Source organism: Mobula hypostoma, chromosome 3, assembly GCF_963921235.1.
Source record: "Mobula hypostoma chromosome 3, sMobHyp1.1, whole genome shotgun sequence".
NCBI lineage: Eukaryota > Metazoa > Chordata > Chondrichthyes > Myliobatiformes > Myliobatidae > Mobula > Mobula hypostoma.
The window spans coordinates 172,247,861-172,266,349 of record NC_086099.1 but is presented as its reverse complement, the minus strand read 5'-3'; the positions used below and the strand labels follow the sequence as shown (position 1 = coordinate 172,266,349).

General features: G+C 42.3%; 1 protein-coding gene across 3 annotated transcripts in view; it reads right to left on the bottom strand.

The window, feature by feature from the left end:
* The window catches only part of zgc:110410 (uncharacterized protein LOC553618 homolog), a 43,658-nt gene that overhangs the window by 13,392 nt on the left and 11,777 nt on the right, over positions 1–18,489 (bottom strand). For all 3 annotated transcript variants that reach the window (XM_063044103.1, XM_063044101.1, XM_063044102.1), the window contains exons 4-5: positions 1,021–1,074; positions 845–935 (exon numbers count right to left, since the gene is read on the bottom strand). In XM_063044103.1, the coding sequence (XP_062900173.1) occupies positions 845–935; positions 1,021–1,074 (145 nt within the window). The remainder of the gene's footprint in view (positions 1–844; positions 936–1,020; positions 1,075–18,489) is intronic.

Genomic DNA, 18,489 nt, shown 5'->3' with positions numbered 1-18,489 from the left:
TGGATATGTTTTGTAGAAAATTGAAATCAACTTTCGTGGAGGCAGTGCACCATGGGCATTAAACCTGGGAAGTGACTCCCAGTCTGTGCAGTTTTGATGACGACTAGGAACTGGATGAGACAGCTTACAAGATGGCTGGAATTGAATGCAGGTTCAAATACATCTCTCAAACAAACCTCAAGTGAAAAATGCAACACAATGGTGGTTATAAATTGGGAAATTGAATATTGTTCTGCACTAGAACTGAGCCTTTTGCAAATTGTTTCTTTGAATTCTGCACTCCCCATCAATGGAAGGTGCAAACTAGTTTCATTGGTGGTCCCACAAGAGTTTGACCCGATGTCAGGGTTCAAGGTTCATTTTTATTATCAAAGTATGTGTGTACAATGCAACTCCAATATTTGTCTTCTCCAGATAGCCATGAAATTTACATGAAAAAGTAAAAGAAACAAAAAATTACAGACCCTAGAATTCCCACACCCTCCCTGCAGAAAAAACAGCGACAATAACAATCCCCGACCCCCTCCTCTGCAGAAAAAGAGCAACAATAGCAATCCCCAACTCCCTCCCTGCTGAAAAAACAGCAACTATACAATCCCCAACCCCCCCCCTCCCTGCAGGAAAAAAAAGCAAAAAAAAAAAACCGATGCCCATTAAACTGGTGAACTGGGCTGCAATCCCTCAAAGGAACACCTTCCAACTGTTGGAGCTGGATTGAGCAGTCAGGCTGCTTTCTAACTGAAGACCTAACAGCTGACCTAGTAAGCTGAACTGAAGCACTAAGTCAGTTGGGAAATCGTAACAACTAAACTATTACCATTAACTGTGCCATTTAATAACTTACAAATAAAAAAAGAAGCACAAAGTTCCATGGAGTTTTACGTCGTACACCTTCACAGCATGACAAGATAATGATTAAAACGATGATGGCAGGGCTGCAATGGAAAGAGAGAGAGAGACACACCTTAGAGATACCAACCATAAGCAATAGGAAATTAGAAGAGCTTAAAAGATACTTACAACAAGGCATATGTAAACCAATAAGTTTGGGTTACCCATAAATTTAGGACTGGCCTGGAAAATAAAATTTAAAAGATATTTATTTGAAGCATTGCTTATAGATTTTTGAAGAAATACATGCTGCAAATTACTTATTAAATATTTGCCGAATTTCCCAGCTTTATATCTTAAGTAGGGACAAAATGAAAAAAAGAGGTTTGAGAGTAGCAGTGGATAGAACAGACATGTTAATGGTTCAGGTGTAGGGCCTTGCTTTATAAAAATGAAAAGCTGAGCAGATATGAATGCATACACATACATGCACACACAGAAAAACATATGCACATAGAAACATAGAAAATAGGTGCAGGAGTGGGCCATTCGGCCCTTCGAGCCGGCACCACCATTCAGTATGATCATGGCTGATCATCCAACTCAGAACACTGTACCTGCCTTCTCTCCATACCCCCTGATCCCTTTAGTCACAAGGGCCATATCTAACTCCCTCTTAAATATAGCCAATGAACTGGCCTCAACTGTTTCCTGTGGCAGAGAATTCCACAGATTCACCACTCTTTGTGTAAAGAAGTTTTTCCTCATTTCAGTCCTAAAAGGCTCCCCCTTTATCCTCAAACTGTGACCCCTTGTTCTGGACTTCCCCAACATCAGGAACAATCTTCCTGCATCTAGCCTATCCAATCCCTTTAGAATTTTATACGTTTCAATAAGATCCCCCCTCAATCTTCTAAATTCCAGCGAGTGTAAGCCTAGTCGATCCAGTCTTTCTTCATATGAAAGTCCTGCCATCCCAGGAATCAATCTGGTGAACCTTCTTTGTACTCCCTCTATGGCAAGAATGTCTTTCCTCAGATTAGGGGACCAAAACTGCACACAATACCCCGTGGTCTCACCAAGGCCTTGTACAACTGCAGTAGTACCTCCCTGCTCCTGTACTCGAATCCTCTCGCTATAAATGCCAGCATACCGTTCGCCTTTTTCACTGCCTGCTGTACCTGCATGCCCACTTTCAATGACTGGTGTATAATGACACCCAGGTCTCACTGCACCTCCCCTTTTCCTAATCGGCCACCATTCAGATAATAATCTGTTTTCCTGTTCTTGCCACCAAAGTGGATAACCTCACATTTACCCACGATAAATTGCATCTGCCATGAATTTGCCCACTCACCTAACCTATCCAAGTCACCCTGCATCCTCTTAGCATCCTCCTCACAGCTAACACTGCCACCCAGCTTCATGTCATCCGCAAACTTGGAGATGCTGCATTTAATTCCCTCGTCTAAGTCGTTAATATATATTGTAAACAGCTGGGGTCCCAGCACTGAGCCTTGCGGTACCCCACTAGTCACTGCCTGCCATTCTGAAAAGGTCCCGTTTATTCCCACTCTTTGCTTCCTGTCTGCCAACCAATTCTCTATCCACATTAATACCATACCCCCAATACTGTGTGCTTTAAGTTTGCACACTAATCTCCTGTGTGGGACCTTGTCAAAAGCCTTCTGAAAATCCAAAAATACATCCACTGGTTCTCCCCTATCCACTCTACTAGTTACATCCTCAAAAAATTCTGTAAGATTCATCGACATGATTTTCCTTTCACAAATCCATGCTGACTTTGTCCGATGATTTCACTGCTTTCCAAATGTGCTGTTATCACATCTTTGATAACTGACTCTAGCATTTTCCCCACCACCGATGTCAGGCTAACCGGTCTTTAATTCCCTGGTTTCTCTCTCCCTCCTTTTTCAAAAAGCAGGGTTACATTAGCCACCCTCCAATCCTCTGGAACTAATCTAGAATCTAAGAGTTTTGAAGAATTATCACTAATGCATCCACTATTTCTTGGGCTACTTCCTTAAGCACTCTGGGATGCAGACCATCTGGCCCTGGGGATTTATCTGCCTTTAATCCCTTCAATTTACCTAACACCACTTCCCCTACTAACATGCATTTCCCTCAGTTCCTCCATCTCACTAGACCCTTGGTCCCCTACTATTTCCGGAAGATTATTTATGTCGTCCTTAGTGAAGACAGAACCAAAGTAGTTATTCAATTGGTCTGCCATGTCCTTGTTCCCCATGATCAATTCACCTGTTTCTGACTGTAAGGGACCTACATTTGTCTTATCCAGTCTTTTTCTTTCCACATATCTATAAAAGCTTTTACAGTCAGTTTTTATGTCCCCTGCCAGCTTTCTCTCATATCTTTTCTTCAGCAAGAACCTGTATCTGTGAGGTATGATCATGAAACACAAACACAGCAGGTCTAGAATAAATAGTAATTTAAAGAAGAACAAGACCTCTAAATGGAGGAAAAGACCACATGAGTAATTAAAGAAATAAAATGTTATGTATTCATGCATATTTTGACCCTTACAGGTTGCTGTCAAGCTTCCCCATAACGTGAGAGGGCATTCTGGGTAGATGACATACAAGCACAAAATAACCAGCTGCACATTTGTTCTTCACTTCTCTGTCTCTCATGTGTGTTATTCACAGCCACTCAGCTTCTCAGTACCATAAACATAGCAAGTGGCAATGAGGTGACGAGTCCTTCCATGACATTTATTGTTTTGCTCCCTTCCGGAAGAAAAGTCCAGGTGCAATGCTGGTGGTGTACCGTTGTGTAATGTGGATGAGTGAAAAGAAAATGGCCGCAGGAAGTGTGGTCAGTGAAGAATCCGAGGGGAGTGAATCCGAATGGGATGGTTAAATAAAACACGAGGAAGAGAAGAAGTGAGAGACTAGATAAGACTAATTAGCTTTTCTGGAATGTGATTGTGTTTGAAAATAGTAACAATGTTTGGAAGTTTGGGGCCATATTACAAAATGACAGAGCAATGGAGTTCATATACTGAAAGATTTGAATATTTTGCACTGGCAAGTCAAATTTCAGATGATATTCATGTTCCAACTTTTCTGACTGTGATGGGTGCAAAAATATTTAATTTATTATACAGCTTAGTGCAACCTACTAAACCTGGTGATAAGCCTTAAGAGGACATATTGTAGTTAAATTCTTAAAGGACCACTATTCACTTAAACCTTTGATTATTGTTGAGAGGTTTAGATTTCATGAAAGGAATCAAGAGAAAAGCGAGTCTATTTCGCAGTCTGTGGTGGTGCTGAAGCAGTTGTCTGAACACTGTGATTTGGGTCAGATACTGAATGACACATTATGTGATAGATTCGCATGTGATCTGCGTAGTGAGGTAATTAGGAAATGTTTGATTACAGAAGATAGATTAACATTGCAGAGGGCAATTGAGATCAGCAAATCTAATTAAGCACATCTTCCCAAATTCATAAAGTTTTTACTGACTTTCAGTATAAAACATCTACTGGCATTCAGTGTTACTGTTGTGGCAAATCTGGGCAGTCGGCAAGTGAATACTGGTACAGGTTTCCCCCGCCATCCGAAGGTAGAGCGTTCCTATGAAACGGTTTGTAAGTCGAAATGTTGTAAAGTGAAGAAGCAATTACCATTTATTTTTATGGGAAAATTTTGTGAGCGTTCGCAGACCCAAAAATAACCTACGAAATCATGCCAAACACATAAAACCTAAACTAACAGTAACATATAGTGAAAGCAGGAATGATATGATAAATACACAGCCTATATAAAGTAGAAATACTTTTCCACAATCATTGCCGGCACAGATCTCTGTAGCAAAAATCTCACACAAGCACCGTCGGCAGAAAATCTTACACAAGCGCTGTTGGCAAAAACACTCTCTCCAGTAACCTTTAAACTATGAAGCTGCCAAATCATACCAAATAACACGTAAAGATACACAGCCGATATAAAGTAGAAATAATGTATGTGCAGTGTAGTATCACTTACTGGAATTGGGAAAACAGCGCCGAGCACGCTGATGATGGTGTGTTAGACTGAGTCGTCGCAGGCTGGGTGGTGCAGTGGCCCCCACCCTCCGGGCCACCAACCAATACATTTCCGCGAATCGGTACTGTATCTGTCTGCGGCCTGGGTGTTGGGGTGGTGGGACACTGGGGTGTCATCTCGTCATCTATTTCCATTAGAGCAGGCAGCTCATCTTCTCCTATGACTGCCCACCTCGATGTCGAAGGTCGAGGTTCGTCGTCTGCTGTGGCTGATGTGGAAGGCTTGCTTGACTGCTGAGCCTCGCGCATTTTTCTATCACACAGTTCTTTGTAAGGACTCGGAGAATCTTGCAAATATCCCCTAAACCTATGTACCCTTTCAAAATTAAAGTCGTACTTTATCATTACTCATTCAGTTTTGATTGTTATCCTTTCCTCTTCCGATTGCATCAGCTCTTCATCTATCAGTTCTTGGTCAGGGGATGCCAAAACCTCTTCAACATCACCTTCATCAGCTTCCACAAGCCAAACTCACTTTGTCCTTGCTTCATTCACCACGATCGAAATGCTTAATTATGTCTAGTTTTATGTGAAGTGTAACACCCTTACAAGCTCTTTCAGGCTTTTCCGACACCATAGAACTCATCTTGCAAACGACTGCTCACAGGCTCTTGTCAAAGCAATGCTGGCGAGAATACCGTTCCGAATCCGGGAAGAGCGGCTGCTCGGGGCGCAAGCTGATTTTTTTTCGTAACAGTGAAAACACCTTCTGAAAGTGAAAATGGTACTAATGTAGGTCTTTCGTAACAGTGAGGTTTCGTAAAGCGAACTTTTGAAAAGCGGGGGACACCTGTATAAGGATTTAGATTGCCAAAGGTGTGGGAAAAACAGACATACTGAACAGGCCTGTAAAAGTAAAAAGACACTGTCAACCAAAAACAGTGTAATAAAGAAAAATGACTTTTGGAAAAACAGAAAGAAAGATGTGAACAAGATGGAGCATACTGAGGACGGACTGAGTGACTCTCATTCTGTGGTTGAAGAAGCTTTGCATCTTTTATCTGTTTCAGGACACAAAGATGACCATTGGGTGACCCTACGGCTGGATGGGGCCACAGTGAGGAAGCAGGTAGACATAGGTGCTGCAGTATCTCTGGTGTCAGTCAGCTTACAAGGAGAAATTGCAGCATCTCATCCCAGATGGGGCAAGGTTGACTTTAAAGACTGGCACTGGTGAGGTTGTTCCAGTGAGGAGAAAACTACATGTTACAGTGGAGATTAACAAGCAGAGAAAGAAACTTCCATTGTTAAAGGTATTTATCCAGCACTTCTAGGCCACTCATGGAGGAGCAGCTCAAACTCAACGGGCACAAAGTGCACTTGATTGGTGGGAGCACTGATCTACAAGAAGTATTGAAGAAACACACAGAGGTATTCAATGGAGAACTGAACATTCTGAAAGGTTCAACTGTTACACTGGCTGCTAAGCCCACACCACACCCATATACCTGAAGGCAAGGCCTGTTCAATACACCCTCAGACCAAAGGTAGAGTGGAAAGACTGGTCCAGAGTAAAAGATTGTGACCAGTGTGTATAAGTAAATGGACAACTCCAATGGTTCCTGTCCTAAAAAGGGATGGGTCTTTAATGCTTCGTGGATACTTCAAGGTAATCATTAACCCTGTTCTTTTTATATTCATTTACAGGATGTGGGTGTCACCAGCTAAGCCAGCATTAATTACTCATCCCTAGTTGCCCTTAGGAAGGTAGTAATGGGCTGCCTTCTTGAACCACTACTGTCACTGAGGTGCTGTTAGGGAGAGAATTCCATGATGTTGACCCAGTGACAATGAAGGAATGGTGATATGTTTCCCAGTCAGGACGGTGAGTGACTTGGAAGGGGATTTCAAAGTGGGGGTGTTCCCAGATATCTGCTGTTCTCGTCCGAGTGGTCGTGGGTCTAGAAGATACTGGCTTAGGAACTTTGGTGTATTGTTGCAGTGCATCTTGTAGATAGTACACACTACTGCAACTGTTTGTCGATGTGGAGGGATTGGGTGCTTGTGGAAGGGGTACCAATCAAGTGGGCTGCCTTGTACTGGATGGTGTCAAATTTCTTGAGTGTTGATGGAGCTGCACTCATCCAGGCGAGTGACGAGTATTCCATTACACTGCTGACCTGAGCCTTGTAGATGGTGAACAGGTTTTGAGGAGTCAAGGAATGAGTTACACGCTGCCGAATTCCTAGCCTTTGACCTGCTCTGGTAGGCATGGTGTTTATATGGCTAGACCAGTTCAATTCCTGTCAATGGTAACCCCAGAATGTTAATAGTCGGGGATTCAGTGATGGTGATGCCACTGAATGACAGCGGACGATGGTTAGAGCCTCTCTTGTTGGAGATGGTCATTGCCTGGCACTTGCATGGCTCGAATGCTACTTGCCACTTGTCAGCCCAAGCCTGGATAGCGTCCAGGACCTGCTGCCTTTCAGTATGAACTGCTGGATTGGAAATGGGAAGTGGGTGGCCACTGGGAGATCCTGCATTTTGTGGCGGATGGAGCAAAAGTTCTTGGTGAAGCAGTCTTCCAATCTACGTCTGGTCTCACCAATATATGGGAGGCCACACCAGGAGCTAGGTGTATTGCTTCACCTAGAAGGAATGTTTAGGGCCAGAAATGGTGGTGAGTAAAGAGGTGTAGGGGTAGGTGCAGCAGTTGTATGAAGTTTGACTGCTTCAGCAAACCACCAGAAATTAGCTTTAGTGATATTGTCAAAGTAATGCAGGAATGCTTAAAACCAAAGCCATTGTTGATTGCAGAATGCTGTGGGTTTCGTGAGCAAAATCAAAAAGAAAGTAAGTGTCAGAGCATTTAGAAGTGCAAAATAATTAAAATGGAATTTAGCAATCGCCTGTAACTTATCCCCTACCTGGCCAATGAATATCAGGGCCAAGGTCAGCTGTTCTCTCTCTGCTGGGTCCATTTTTCTGGTCGAGACTTGCTGTCAGAACATCCAGATATGGCCCAAGTTGGGGGGCGGGGGAAGAGAGACAGAGAGAGAGAGAGACTGACTGACGTGGGTCACCAGTCCATAAACTTTAATGTGAACTTTGCAGAATTTTAAGGGAAAGGAAAACAATAAACACTGGGCTAACAGGTCTGTTAACTAAGGCTCTCAAACTGAAAGTAAAATGCCAACACTGCGGCTGATAGCAATATCTAAATACTACACAAATACCGCTCCTTTCCGGCACCAGTCAAAACTGTAGTCCTCTTTCTTAGACACGGAAGAATGTAAGCAGGGAGCATAACGTTGTGTGCTTTGTTCAAATCTCAATAAGGCTACAATAATAAGAAGGGAAAAAGGATCTTAGAAACATAGAACATAGTGTGACAACAGACCAAATTATCAGAAGATTGATGCCGATAAGAGGACAATGGGGGAACATTCAAAATGCTAATAAGAGAGAGACGAGAGAGATTACCGAAAGGAGACACAGTTCCGAGTATTGTCAGAGACCAGTTGCTTTGAACCCGAACTGTTTGAAGTTTGATAGACAGGTGATACCCCAGTAGGGGGATAAAAGGAACAGGTTCGCTAAGGCAACACACACACACGACACCACGAGGTAACGAGACCCTGGAAGCGGTGTGCCCCCACAAGTTGGTGGCAGTTTTGGAGATCTGGTCGCGGGACCAGCCATAGACGCACAGGGTGGAAAGGTGCGGTCGGGCGGGAACCCGGTGTGTGTGTCCGCCCTTGCCTGGGTGCCGGGTTCACCGCAGAAGAACGATCGTATCTGGAACGGAGGGGTCACAGTCAGTGACCTCAGAAGACATTACAAAAGTCTCACCCGAAAGCTAACTGCGAGGAATATCAAAGGTCTGTTTGGAAGCTGATTTGCATATTCATTCGTTCTCTCTCTTCTCCCCGCCCCAACGGCACAACAGCGATTACTGCAAACTGAACTAAATTGAACTGAACTGTGTCACTTGAGATTGATCATTTTACCCCTAGACTGCGATAGAGCTTGATTGATCCTATTATCCTAGTTCTGTGTACATGTGTGTTTATTCATTGCTAACCTGTTGCATTTATATCCTTACTATTAGAGTACTGTATTGCTTATTTCTTTAATAAAACTTTCTTAGTTCCAGTAATCCAGACTCCAACTAAGTGGTCCATTTCTGCTGGTTTGGCAACCCAGTTATGGGGTACGTAACAATGGAAACATAGAAAACCTACAGCACAATACAGGCCCTTCAGTCCACAAAGCAGTGCCTAACATGTCCTTACCTTAGAAATTACCTTGGGGTACCCATAGCCCTCTATTTTTGTGAGCTCCAAGTAGCTGTTATGCACCTGATCTTGTGCTTTCCTGGCATATATAATGCTTCCGGCCAGGTCCAGGTATCGATTATAACTGACGTTTCAATGATAAAATCTACCATCTTCATCAGGGATGATGCCTGGGCATGTCTAGTCCGGTGGTATTTATAGCCCTGTTGTCTGTCCCTCCTGATTGGTTAGTCCTCATCCAATCAGGTTGTTCACAATCAAATTTCAGTTTACTTAGAGCGAGACCTACATCTTGGTGAAGATTCTTTTCCTCTAATTTTATTTCAATGGTTTCCTTTACTAGGCAGTATCAAAAGCCATTGGTGTGGCACAGTATTTTTTTTGCCATCGAAGTCAATCCTATGGCTATTGCAAATACGATATTCGGCTACCGCTGATTTCTCCAGGTAACCCAAATGAATACACCTCCTGTGCTCTTGATGCGGGTTTCCACTGGCTGATAAACCCTGCTCTGCAATCACAGGGAATCCTGTCAACGCCAGCCAACCTGAGTCCCAGATCATCTTTGACTCATATAAGCTGTGATTTGAGTTTCCTTATGGGTATATGGGTGGTTTTAATCCAGTATTTCTTCAGGATCCTGGCGATCCTTCCAGAAACGGTGGAAATATAGGGAAGACTTGCAGTAGCAAAGGCTTCCTCCTGGTTGTTTGGTTTCCTAATTTTCCATCGACCCTTTTAAGGGCCCAATTGATTTTCTTCATGTTGCAGCCATTCTGGAGGAATGACATGCATAATCACCTTATTTCCTTGGGGAGACTCTCTGGGTCCTAAATAGTTTTTGCACGGTTAATCAAAGTAGAAAGAACTGCTCTACGTTGGGTGGTGTTATTGTTGAGGTATAAGTCTATGTGAGTGGATTTCCAATAGACGCTATGTCCGAGGCTACTGCCTGGTTTCCGTTGTATTAGAATGTCCATGAACAGGAGGCAGCCATTCTTCTCCATCTCCATCGTAAATTGAATGTTTAGGTGTACGCTGTTCAGATGGTCGTGGAACTGTTGCGAGTACCTGGAGTCCATTAGGCCACACTACGAAGGTGTTATTGATGTAACTGAAGAAACATTTAGGACGTAAGGGCGATGAACTCAGAGCCCACTCCTCAAAGTCGTCCATGTAGAAATTAGCAACAGCCAGTGACAAGAGCGATCCCATACTATTGGACTAGACATGCTCAGTCATCATTCCTGATGAAGGTGAAGAGTTTATCATTGAAACTTCTGGCTGGAAGCCAGAGAAGAGTTTATTTGAAAAGAAGGGAGTTAAATGCCGCCATAACAAACAGTAATTAACTGAAAAGGGCACGTTCACGAGCGCAATTGCTGAACCTGCTGTGCATCCCACCTGCGGGGGTGCATAGACACCACAGCAGAGTCCAAGGTTGTGCCAACAGTTGTGGCTGAATTGAAGAGATTGTCTGAGAGTTGTTTAATTTATGGAATCCTGCAACTGAGTTGCAGTCAAGGATGAAAGTGAGCGTGAACAAAATTGCAGCATCTAAAAAAAAAGACAGCTTGGCCAAACAAATGTGTTACTGTTGTGGCTGAGCCTCACAATCACCAAACAAATTCAAGTTTAAAGGTGAAATTTGCAGAAAATGCAACAAAGTAGGACACATACAATGAGTGTGTCAGGTAGACAAAAAGAAATGGAGTGCTCAGGGAAGAGAAAGAGCTAAAAAGTCCATTAGCAGTTTCAAAAAGAGCACTGATCTGCGTGCTGTTGATGAAAAATCTGATAACGATGAGACTGACAAGACTGTGTAGCCTTGAAATTTCCAGTGTGAAAATGAACATTGGGCAAGCAACGTGGCTTACGCCAGAAGTGAACAGCAAATTAATTAAAATGGAATTGGATACTGGTACACCTGTTTCAGTCATTCCACAAAATGAGTTTGAACAGCCACCAAGCCACATTGAGTTTGTATGTGGTAAAAATAGGAGGACCAACGTTGTGGGGACGTGATTGGCTAAGACATCTACAAGTTGATTGGAGATCCATCCACCAATTGCATGCCACATCCCCTGCAATGAAGCCATCTGAAACTGAATTGAGAAAGGTACTGGATGATGTTGCAACGGTCTCCATGCCGAACACCATGAGCCCAACAGAGGACAAGCAGGTGCTGGTGCCGGTGCCAACCCCTGTGCTTCTGGTTGGGAAGCATGTTGGACAAAGGAAGGACCAAGCTGCTCAGAGGAAGTGTGGAAGTGATAAAAGCAGTGGTCCAACTACAACAGTTTTTGTAAGCAATATATCTGAGAAAGCTTTTGATATGTTAATTGGGCAGTTACTAGTGAAATGTGAACACAAGGCAGTCTGCAGATGCTGGAAATTCAAGCAACACACACAAAATGCTGGCGGTCAGGATGAAGGGTCTCGGCCTGAAATGTCGACTGTGCTTCTCCCTATAGATGCTGTCTGGCCTGCTGCATTCACCAGTGTTTTGTGTGTGTTGTGAAACGTGGCTTGTTTTTAAGCTGGAAGAGAGTTCAAGGAGTATCAGGAAAGGTGAATGTGCTTGGCTTTTGTGAATATAAAGACCCAGAATCTACTCTTTGTGCATTAAGCTTATTGCATGAACTTCAAGTGGGTGATCATAAGCTGCTTTTAAAAGTAGATGCAAAGACCAAAGCCCAGCTGGATGAACGTAAGGCCAAAAAGAAAGGAGTCAATGGAGATACAAAAACAGAGGATATGTCAGATGATGTTGTGGATGAGGAAGCCAAGAGGAGAGATCAGATGGTAAAGGGAGCAATAAGAGAATACGCCAGTGAACCAAATGCATCTGTCCAAGATCAAGTTGCACAGACGAGAAGAAGATAAAGAAAGAAGAAAGGTGGCTACCACTGTTGGAACCACTTCCTGCCATCTCAGAGTCAACTTCTACAACCACCATAGAGGAGGCCCCAAAGCCTTGGACTGTTTCACAGCTGCAAGTCTCACCTGTCAAGCAGAGGGATCCTCCTTGTCAGGAAGCATGTTATCCCACAGGAATAAGAAAGCTTTCACCACAATGAAATCTTTCTGCCTAAATGGGACACTTTAAAATATACTATGCTATGGATGTCAATACATAGTAGTTTTATTATATAATATACTGTGTATATAGTGGAGATGCAGTCTATATTGAGTTGGAATTCATAGCTAAGCAAGGAGAGTATTGTGTATTTAATATTTTGTTATATTTGAGTAAATATATATATATATATATATATATATACACACACACACATACATACATATATACACACACATACATATACATATATAAAAATAATGGATAAGCTTTCCTGTTCATTTAAGTAATTCATTATGGGTTATGTGTATAGATTTGTGAACGGCATACGCCACCACACGACCTTGTGATACGTGTACGCACAACTTAAAGTAAATTCAAACCAAACTTGTATTCTCGGACAGCCATGTCTTCTTTGAGTTAGTTTATAACAGATATGTTATGTATCCACGTATATTTTAACCCTTGCAGGCTGCTGTTGAGTTCTCTTTGTGTTATGCACTGAACATAATGCAAGAGGGCGTTCTGGCTGGGCGACTTATAAGTAATTTAAACAGTGTCTTTCATGTGTGTCATTCACAGTCACCTATCTTCTCAGTACCACAAACATTGCATAAAATGTATACATAAAGCCTAATGTGTGCATGTTTTGTACAGTTTGAGAAGAGAAGAAGGGGAGCTGGTAAAGAAAACTGTCAAAACAAAAAACAGCAAGACAGAAAATATTGGAGGGAAACGGCAGGTCAGGCAGCATCACGGAAATGAATAAACAGCCAATGTTTCAGGCCAAGACTCTCCATCAGGAATGGGAAAGGAAGGGGGAAAATGCCAGAAGAAGAAGGCGGGGAATGGGGAAAGAGGACAAGCTAGAAGGTGATGGGTGAAGCCAGGTGGGTGGGGGATGGTGGTGACGTAAGAAGCTGGGAGTTGATAAGTGGAAAAGGCAAAGGGCTGGAGAAGAAGCAATCTGAGAGGAGATGAGAGTGGATCAAGGGAGAAAAGGAAGGAGGAGAGGGACTAGAGGAAGGTGATAATCAAGTAAGGAGAGGTAAGAGGTCTGAATGGGGAAATGAAGAAGAGGGAAGAGGGGGAACTTACCACCAGTTTGAGAAATCGATGTTTTTGCCTTCAGGTTGGAGGCTACCTAGACGGGATATGAAGTGTTGCTCCTCCAACCTGAGAATGGCCTCCTCATGGCAGAAGAGGAGATCATGGACCCATCATATCAGAAGGGAATGGGAATAAGAAGTGAAATGGATGGCCATCGGGAAATTCCACGGATGGAGCTGAGGTGCTTGACAGCACGTACAGGATCTCTTGTGTTTAAAACAAAAAAAAAGGCTCCAGTGTTCTATAAATTGAAAAGTGCTTTCTCTCTATGTTCATCACCATACACAGCTGCTGGGCAGGCAATGTTGCTTTACCCTAGAATCCTGATATCTGCCCTGCTGCAGTTGTCACCATGTCTTTCATGAACACAAATGTAATGAAAAGAAAGGTTTCCCTTTATATAACACATGTTATACACTGTTTAGAACGTCCCAATGTTCTTGCACTTCAGAATTTCCTTTAAGTGTAAGCTCGAAGTGTAGGGAAAATGGTACAAGCTCTTTCAAACAAGTTTCTACTTCTTCTTGGGCAGCCACTCAGACTATAATAACTTGCTTTTACTACAGATCCACAATGTGTGAATTCTTTTAGCATAGGATGTCCATTTCATACCAGCTATCAAAGAGGCACATGTTAGTAAAGATACTGGAATAACCATCCTGCTCTTCCTCAAAATAGCATCGGGCAATCCTTGACATCCACATGAGAGAGCAGGTGAGCTTTCAGTTTAAATGCTTGCCCAAAAGACAAAAGGTTCAGGAGAGATATTTGTTCTCAAGTCACCAGACTGTGGCCAAAACCTTCAGTTTTCCAACTGATGACAAATAGCTTAAGCCTTAAAGTCAGTTGTCAGTCACAAAGTAAATGCTAGGATGAGAAAAGCCTAATCAAATAAAGCACAACAGTTCATAGAAACAAACATTCCTTATCAAGAATAAAAACAAGCCAACGGAGATCACAGACTCAATAACCGCTTTCTAAGGGGAGCCAAACCATACAATGTATTATTATGTGAGATTTCTTAGCAAGTAGCTGAAAATCTAGGGGCTAGGTGAATGACCAGCCACATCAGAAACTGGTGCTTTGTAACTGAGGCTTCCTGAGGCACAAAGAGGGATGAACATTGTAACAGTTATCAATAGTACTGGGATAGATTTTGGGAGACTGCAGATATGCTAATGATAAATTCCTTAATCTTCACTTCTTAGTTCACACCTATATCTTTCAATATTTTTTGTAGCAAATGGTAAAGAGGTTACTCATCCTATCTACGTAGAAAGGTTTTGCTGTAAAACTTTACAGAGAAGGGTGCATATATGACAAAAGAGCAAGTTTTTAAAAGGGAACCTACGACTGTACCGGACAAAAAGAAATATAAATGAAGTATCCTCAAGGAAAGTGAGGAAACAGCTGTAACTCAGCTGTTCTTGAGATACAGCTCAAACTGAAAAAGGCAAATTTATCCAAAAGTAAAGGGAGCCTCTGGAAAAGGGGGTTTGTCAGTCTGATACCTCAGAAGATTGTCACATCTTCCCTGAGGAACAAATCTCCAGTACTGCATACACCAGGGCACAAGATTGAGCAGTTTCTAGTTCCTAGGTGTCAACATCTCTGAAGATCTATTCTGAGCCCAACATATTGATGCAATCACAAAGAAAGCACAACAGTGGCGATATTTCATTAGGAGTTTGAGGAGATTGGGTACGTCACTAAAGATTCTAGCAAGTGACTACAGATGTACCATGGAGAGCATTCTGACTGGTAACAACACCGTTTGGTATAGAGAGGCTATTGCACAGGATCAGAAAAAGCTGCAAAGCTCCATCCAGGGCACTAGATTCCCCAGCACTGAGGACAACTCTAAAAGGTGATGCCTCAAAAAGCCAGGAGCCTGAAGAAACACAGTCAATGTTTCAGGAACAGCTTCTTTTCCCGACAGAAAACAGCTTTAACCAAATATTTTTAAAAATATATGACCCTTGTACATGTGCTTTCCAAGCATGGAGTGCATGCATAAGGGTGTCAACATCTCTGGAGATCTATCCTGGACCCAACATATTGACGCAATTACAAAGGGGGCATGGCAGTGGCTACGTTTCATTAGGAGTCTGAGTAGGCTTGGTGTGTCATCAAAGACTCCTGAAAATTTCTACACGTGAGCTGTTGAGAGAATTCTAACTGGTTGCATCACCATCTGGTATGGAGAGGCCACTTCACAGGATCAAAAAAAGTTGCTAACACAGCCAGCTCCGTCATGGTCGCCAGCCTCCCAGCAATGAGGACATCTTCAAAAGATGATACCTAAAAAGGCTGCATCCATCATTAAGGACCCCATCACCCAGGACGGGCCCTCTTCTCATTGCTGCAATCAAGGACAGGTTCTTAATGGACAATGAACCCATGTTTATAGTTATAGTTTTTAAATTAATTTACATTTACAGGTCTTTATTATGTATTGCATTTTACTGCTGCCACTAAACAACAAATTTCACGACATATGTCAGTGATCATAAACCTGATTCTGACTCAGATTCTTGACAAAACTGTAGACTACAAACATGCAGACTTTAAACTGTTTAATAGAACAGTAATTTAGTATTATAAACTTGTCAGATGGTCTTATTGAAACTAATCTCGGAAAATCATATTGCTATTGATTTCAACTAGAAGTCGAAATTCTGTGTCTGGCATTCTATGGCCTGGCAACTCCCATAGTCCGGCAAGTTTTAAATCTGGCATCATCAGTTTACAGAGAGGCCATCAGAGTGGCTATATTAGCATTCTGTAGTAGCAAAAATTTTCTGTATTTGCAAAATTTAAAATGTGGAATACAAATTTGCTCTTAAAGAAAGTATGTGAAAAATAAACAAACACAAAATGTAAACAGAGAACTGAATTAGTTTACCAAGGACAATGTTCTACAGGTTGCTTGTTAAAAAACGGTAGGCCACTTCAGGGATTTGCATTGGAACTAGACATGTAATCTCTTTAATGATACTTGTAGTTAAAAGCTCATAGCAGGAGCCCACTTAAGGCCTGGGCAGAGTGAACTGCCAAGCCAAGGGGCTAGGCATATGTTTACATAGGGAGATCCTGGGGCATTTTCTGTGGTCCAGCACTAGTCATGCCCAAGGATGCTGGACTAAGTTTCAACCGGGATGTATTATTTATAACATTGAATCACTGTGATACGGCCAAACCTCACAAGTAAATGTTATGATTTATTTCAACTATTAACCATTTCAACTAAATGCATGCATGCTCAATATTTAAGAATTACTCTAGTTAGGAACAATATTTTCAATTGTACTTTTAAAATGAGCATTAACTAATTCATTTAGTCAACAGCATCTGCAGATTCTGATGGAAGATGAGCGATATAAATATAAATAAGGATGGATGCATTCTGTTTGGCATGGATGTGGTGGGCTGAAGGGCTGTTTCTATGCTGTCTGACTCAATAACTCCACGAATCGCATGTGATAATGTGGCAAGTCTCTATCTTGCTAAATGGTATGTCACAGGCAAGGCATGAAGAGCATTTGGTTAACTTGAAGGAATAAAAGTGAAAAAGTTGAGTATTCAGCTGGATCTTTGTCGTTATACAATAATCAGGATTATATAGATGTTCAGAGATGTTAACATTGATGAAATACTCATGCATTTGGGAGAAGAGAAAGCTACCCTGAAGTAGAAACACACAGAACAGCACAGCACAGCACAGCACAGCAATGGGCCCTTTGGCTCACGATGTTTGTGCTAACCACGACACAGATTTAAGTTATACATCTGCCTGCATATGGTCCGTATCCCTCACCCCAATTTCCCGCCTATTCATATGTCTGTCGAAATGCCCCTAAAGCATTACTAATGTTAACTGCTTCCACGACCACCATGACAACATGTTCCAACCTCTCTCTGTATAGAAGTCTCGCCTAATAAATCTTCCTTAAACATTACCCCTCTCACCTTAAATGTATGCCCTTTAATATTTGATATTTCTAACCCAGGATAAAGACTTGGACCATCTACCCCATCTATGTCTCTCATAGCAACACACACAAAATGCTGGTGGAACTCAGCAGGCCAGGCAGCATCTATGGAAAAGAGTACAGTCGGCATTTAGGGCCGAGACCTTTCAGCAGGCCATTGTACCTCCCTCTGCAAATGGATCCTTAACTTCCTCACCGGGAAACAACAATCTGTGTGGATCGGAAATACCAAATTCTCCTTGCTGACATTCAGCACTGGTGCTCCTCAAGGATGCATGCTTAACCCACTGCTCTACTCTCTGCATCCATGATTATTTGGCTAGACACAGTTCAAATGCCATCAATAAATTTGCTGATGACACAACTGCTAGTGGCAGAATTTCATTTGGGGATGAGGAAGCCCACAGGAGTGAGATAGATCAGCTGGTTGAGTGATGTCGCATCAACTTTGCAGTCAACGTCAGCAAGACCAAGGAATTGACTGTGGGCTTCAGGAAGAGGAAGTCGAGCGAATCCACACCAGTCCTCATTGAGGGATCAGAAGTGGAAATGCTGAGCAGTTTCAACTTCCTGGCTGTCAACATCTCTGAGGACCTATCTTGGGCCCAAAGTATTGATGAAATTACAAAGAAGGCATGACAGCGACTATATTCCATTAGGAGCTTGAGGAGAATTGGTATGTCACTGAGGACACATGCAAGTTCCTACAGATGTACCATGGAGAACATTTTAACTGGTGGCATTACCTTCTGGTATGGAGGAGCCAATTCACAGCATTGATAAAAGCTGCAGAACTTTGTAAACTCAGCCAGCTCTATCATGGGCACTAGCCTCCTCAATATCCAGGAAAAGTCAATGCCTCAAAAAGGTGGCATCCATCACTAAAGACTCCCATTACTTAGGATGTACCCTCTTCTCATTCTACCATCAGGAAGGAGATGCAGGAGGCTGAAGGCACATTTTCAACGATTCGGGAACAGCTTCTTCCACTCTAGCGTCAGATTTCTGAATGGACGTTGAATCCATGAACACTTCATCAGTTTTTCCCTTCTCTTGTGCACTACTTATTTAATTTAATTTTGTATATGAAGTAATATATATACACACATACATACATACACACTTACTGTAATTTATAGTTTTAT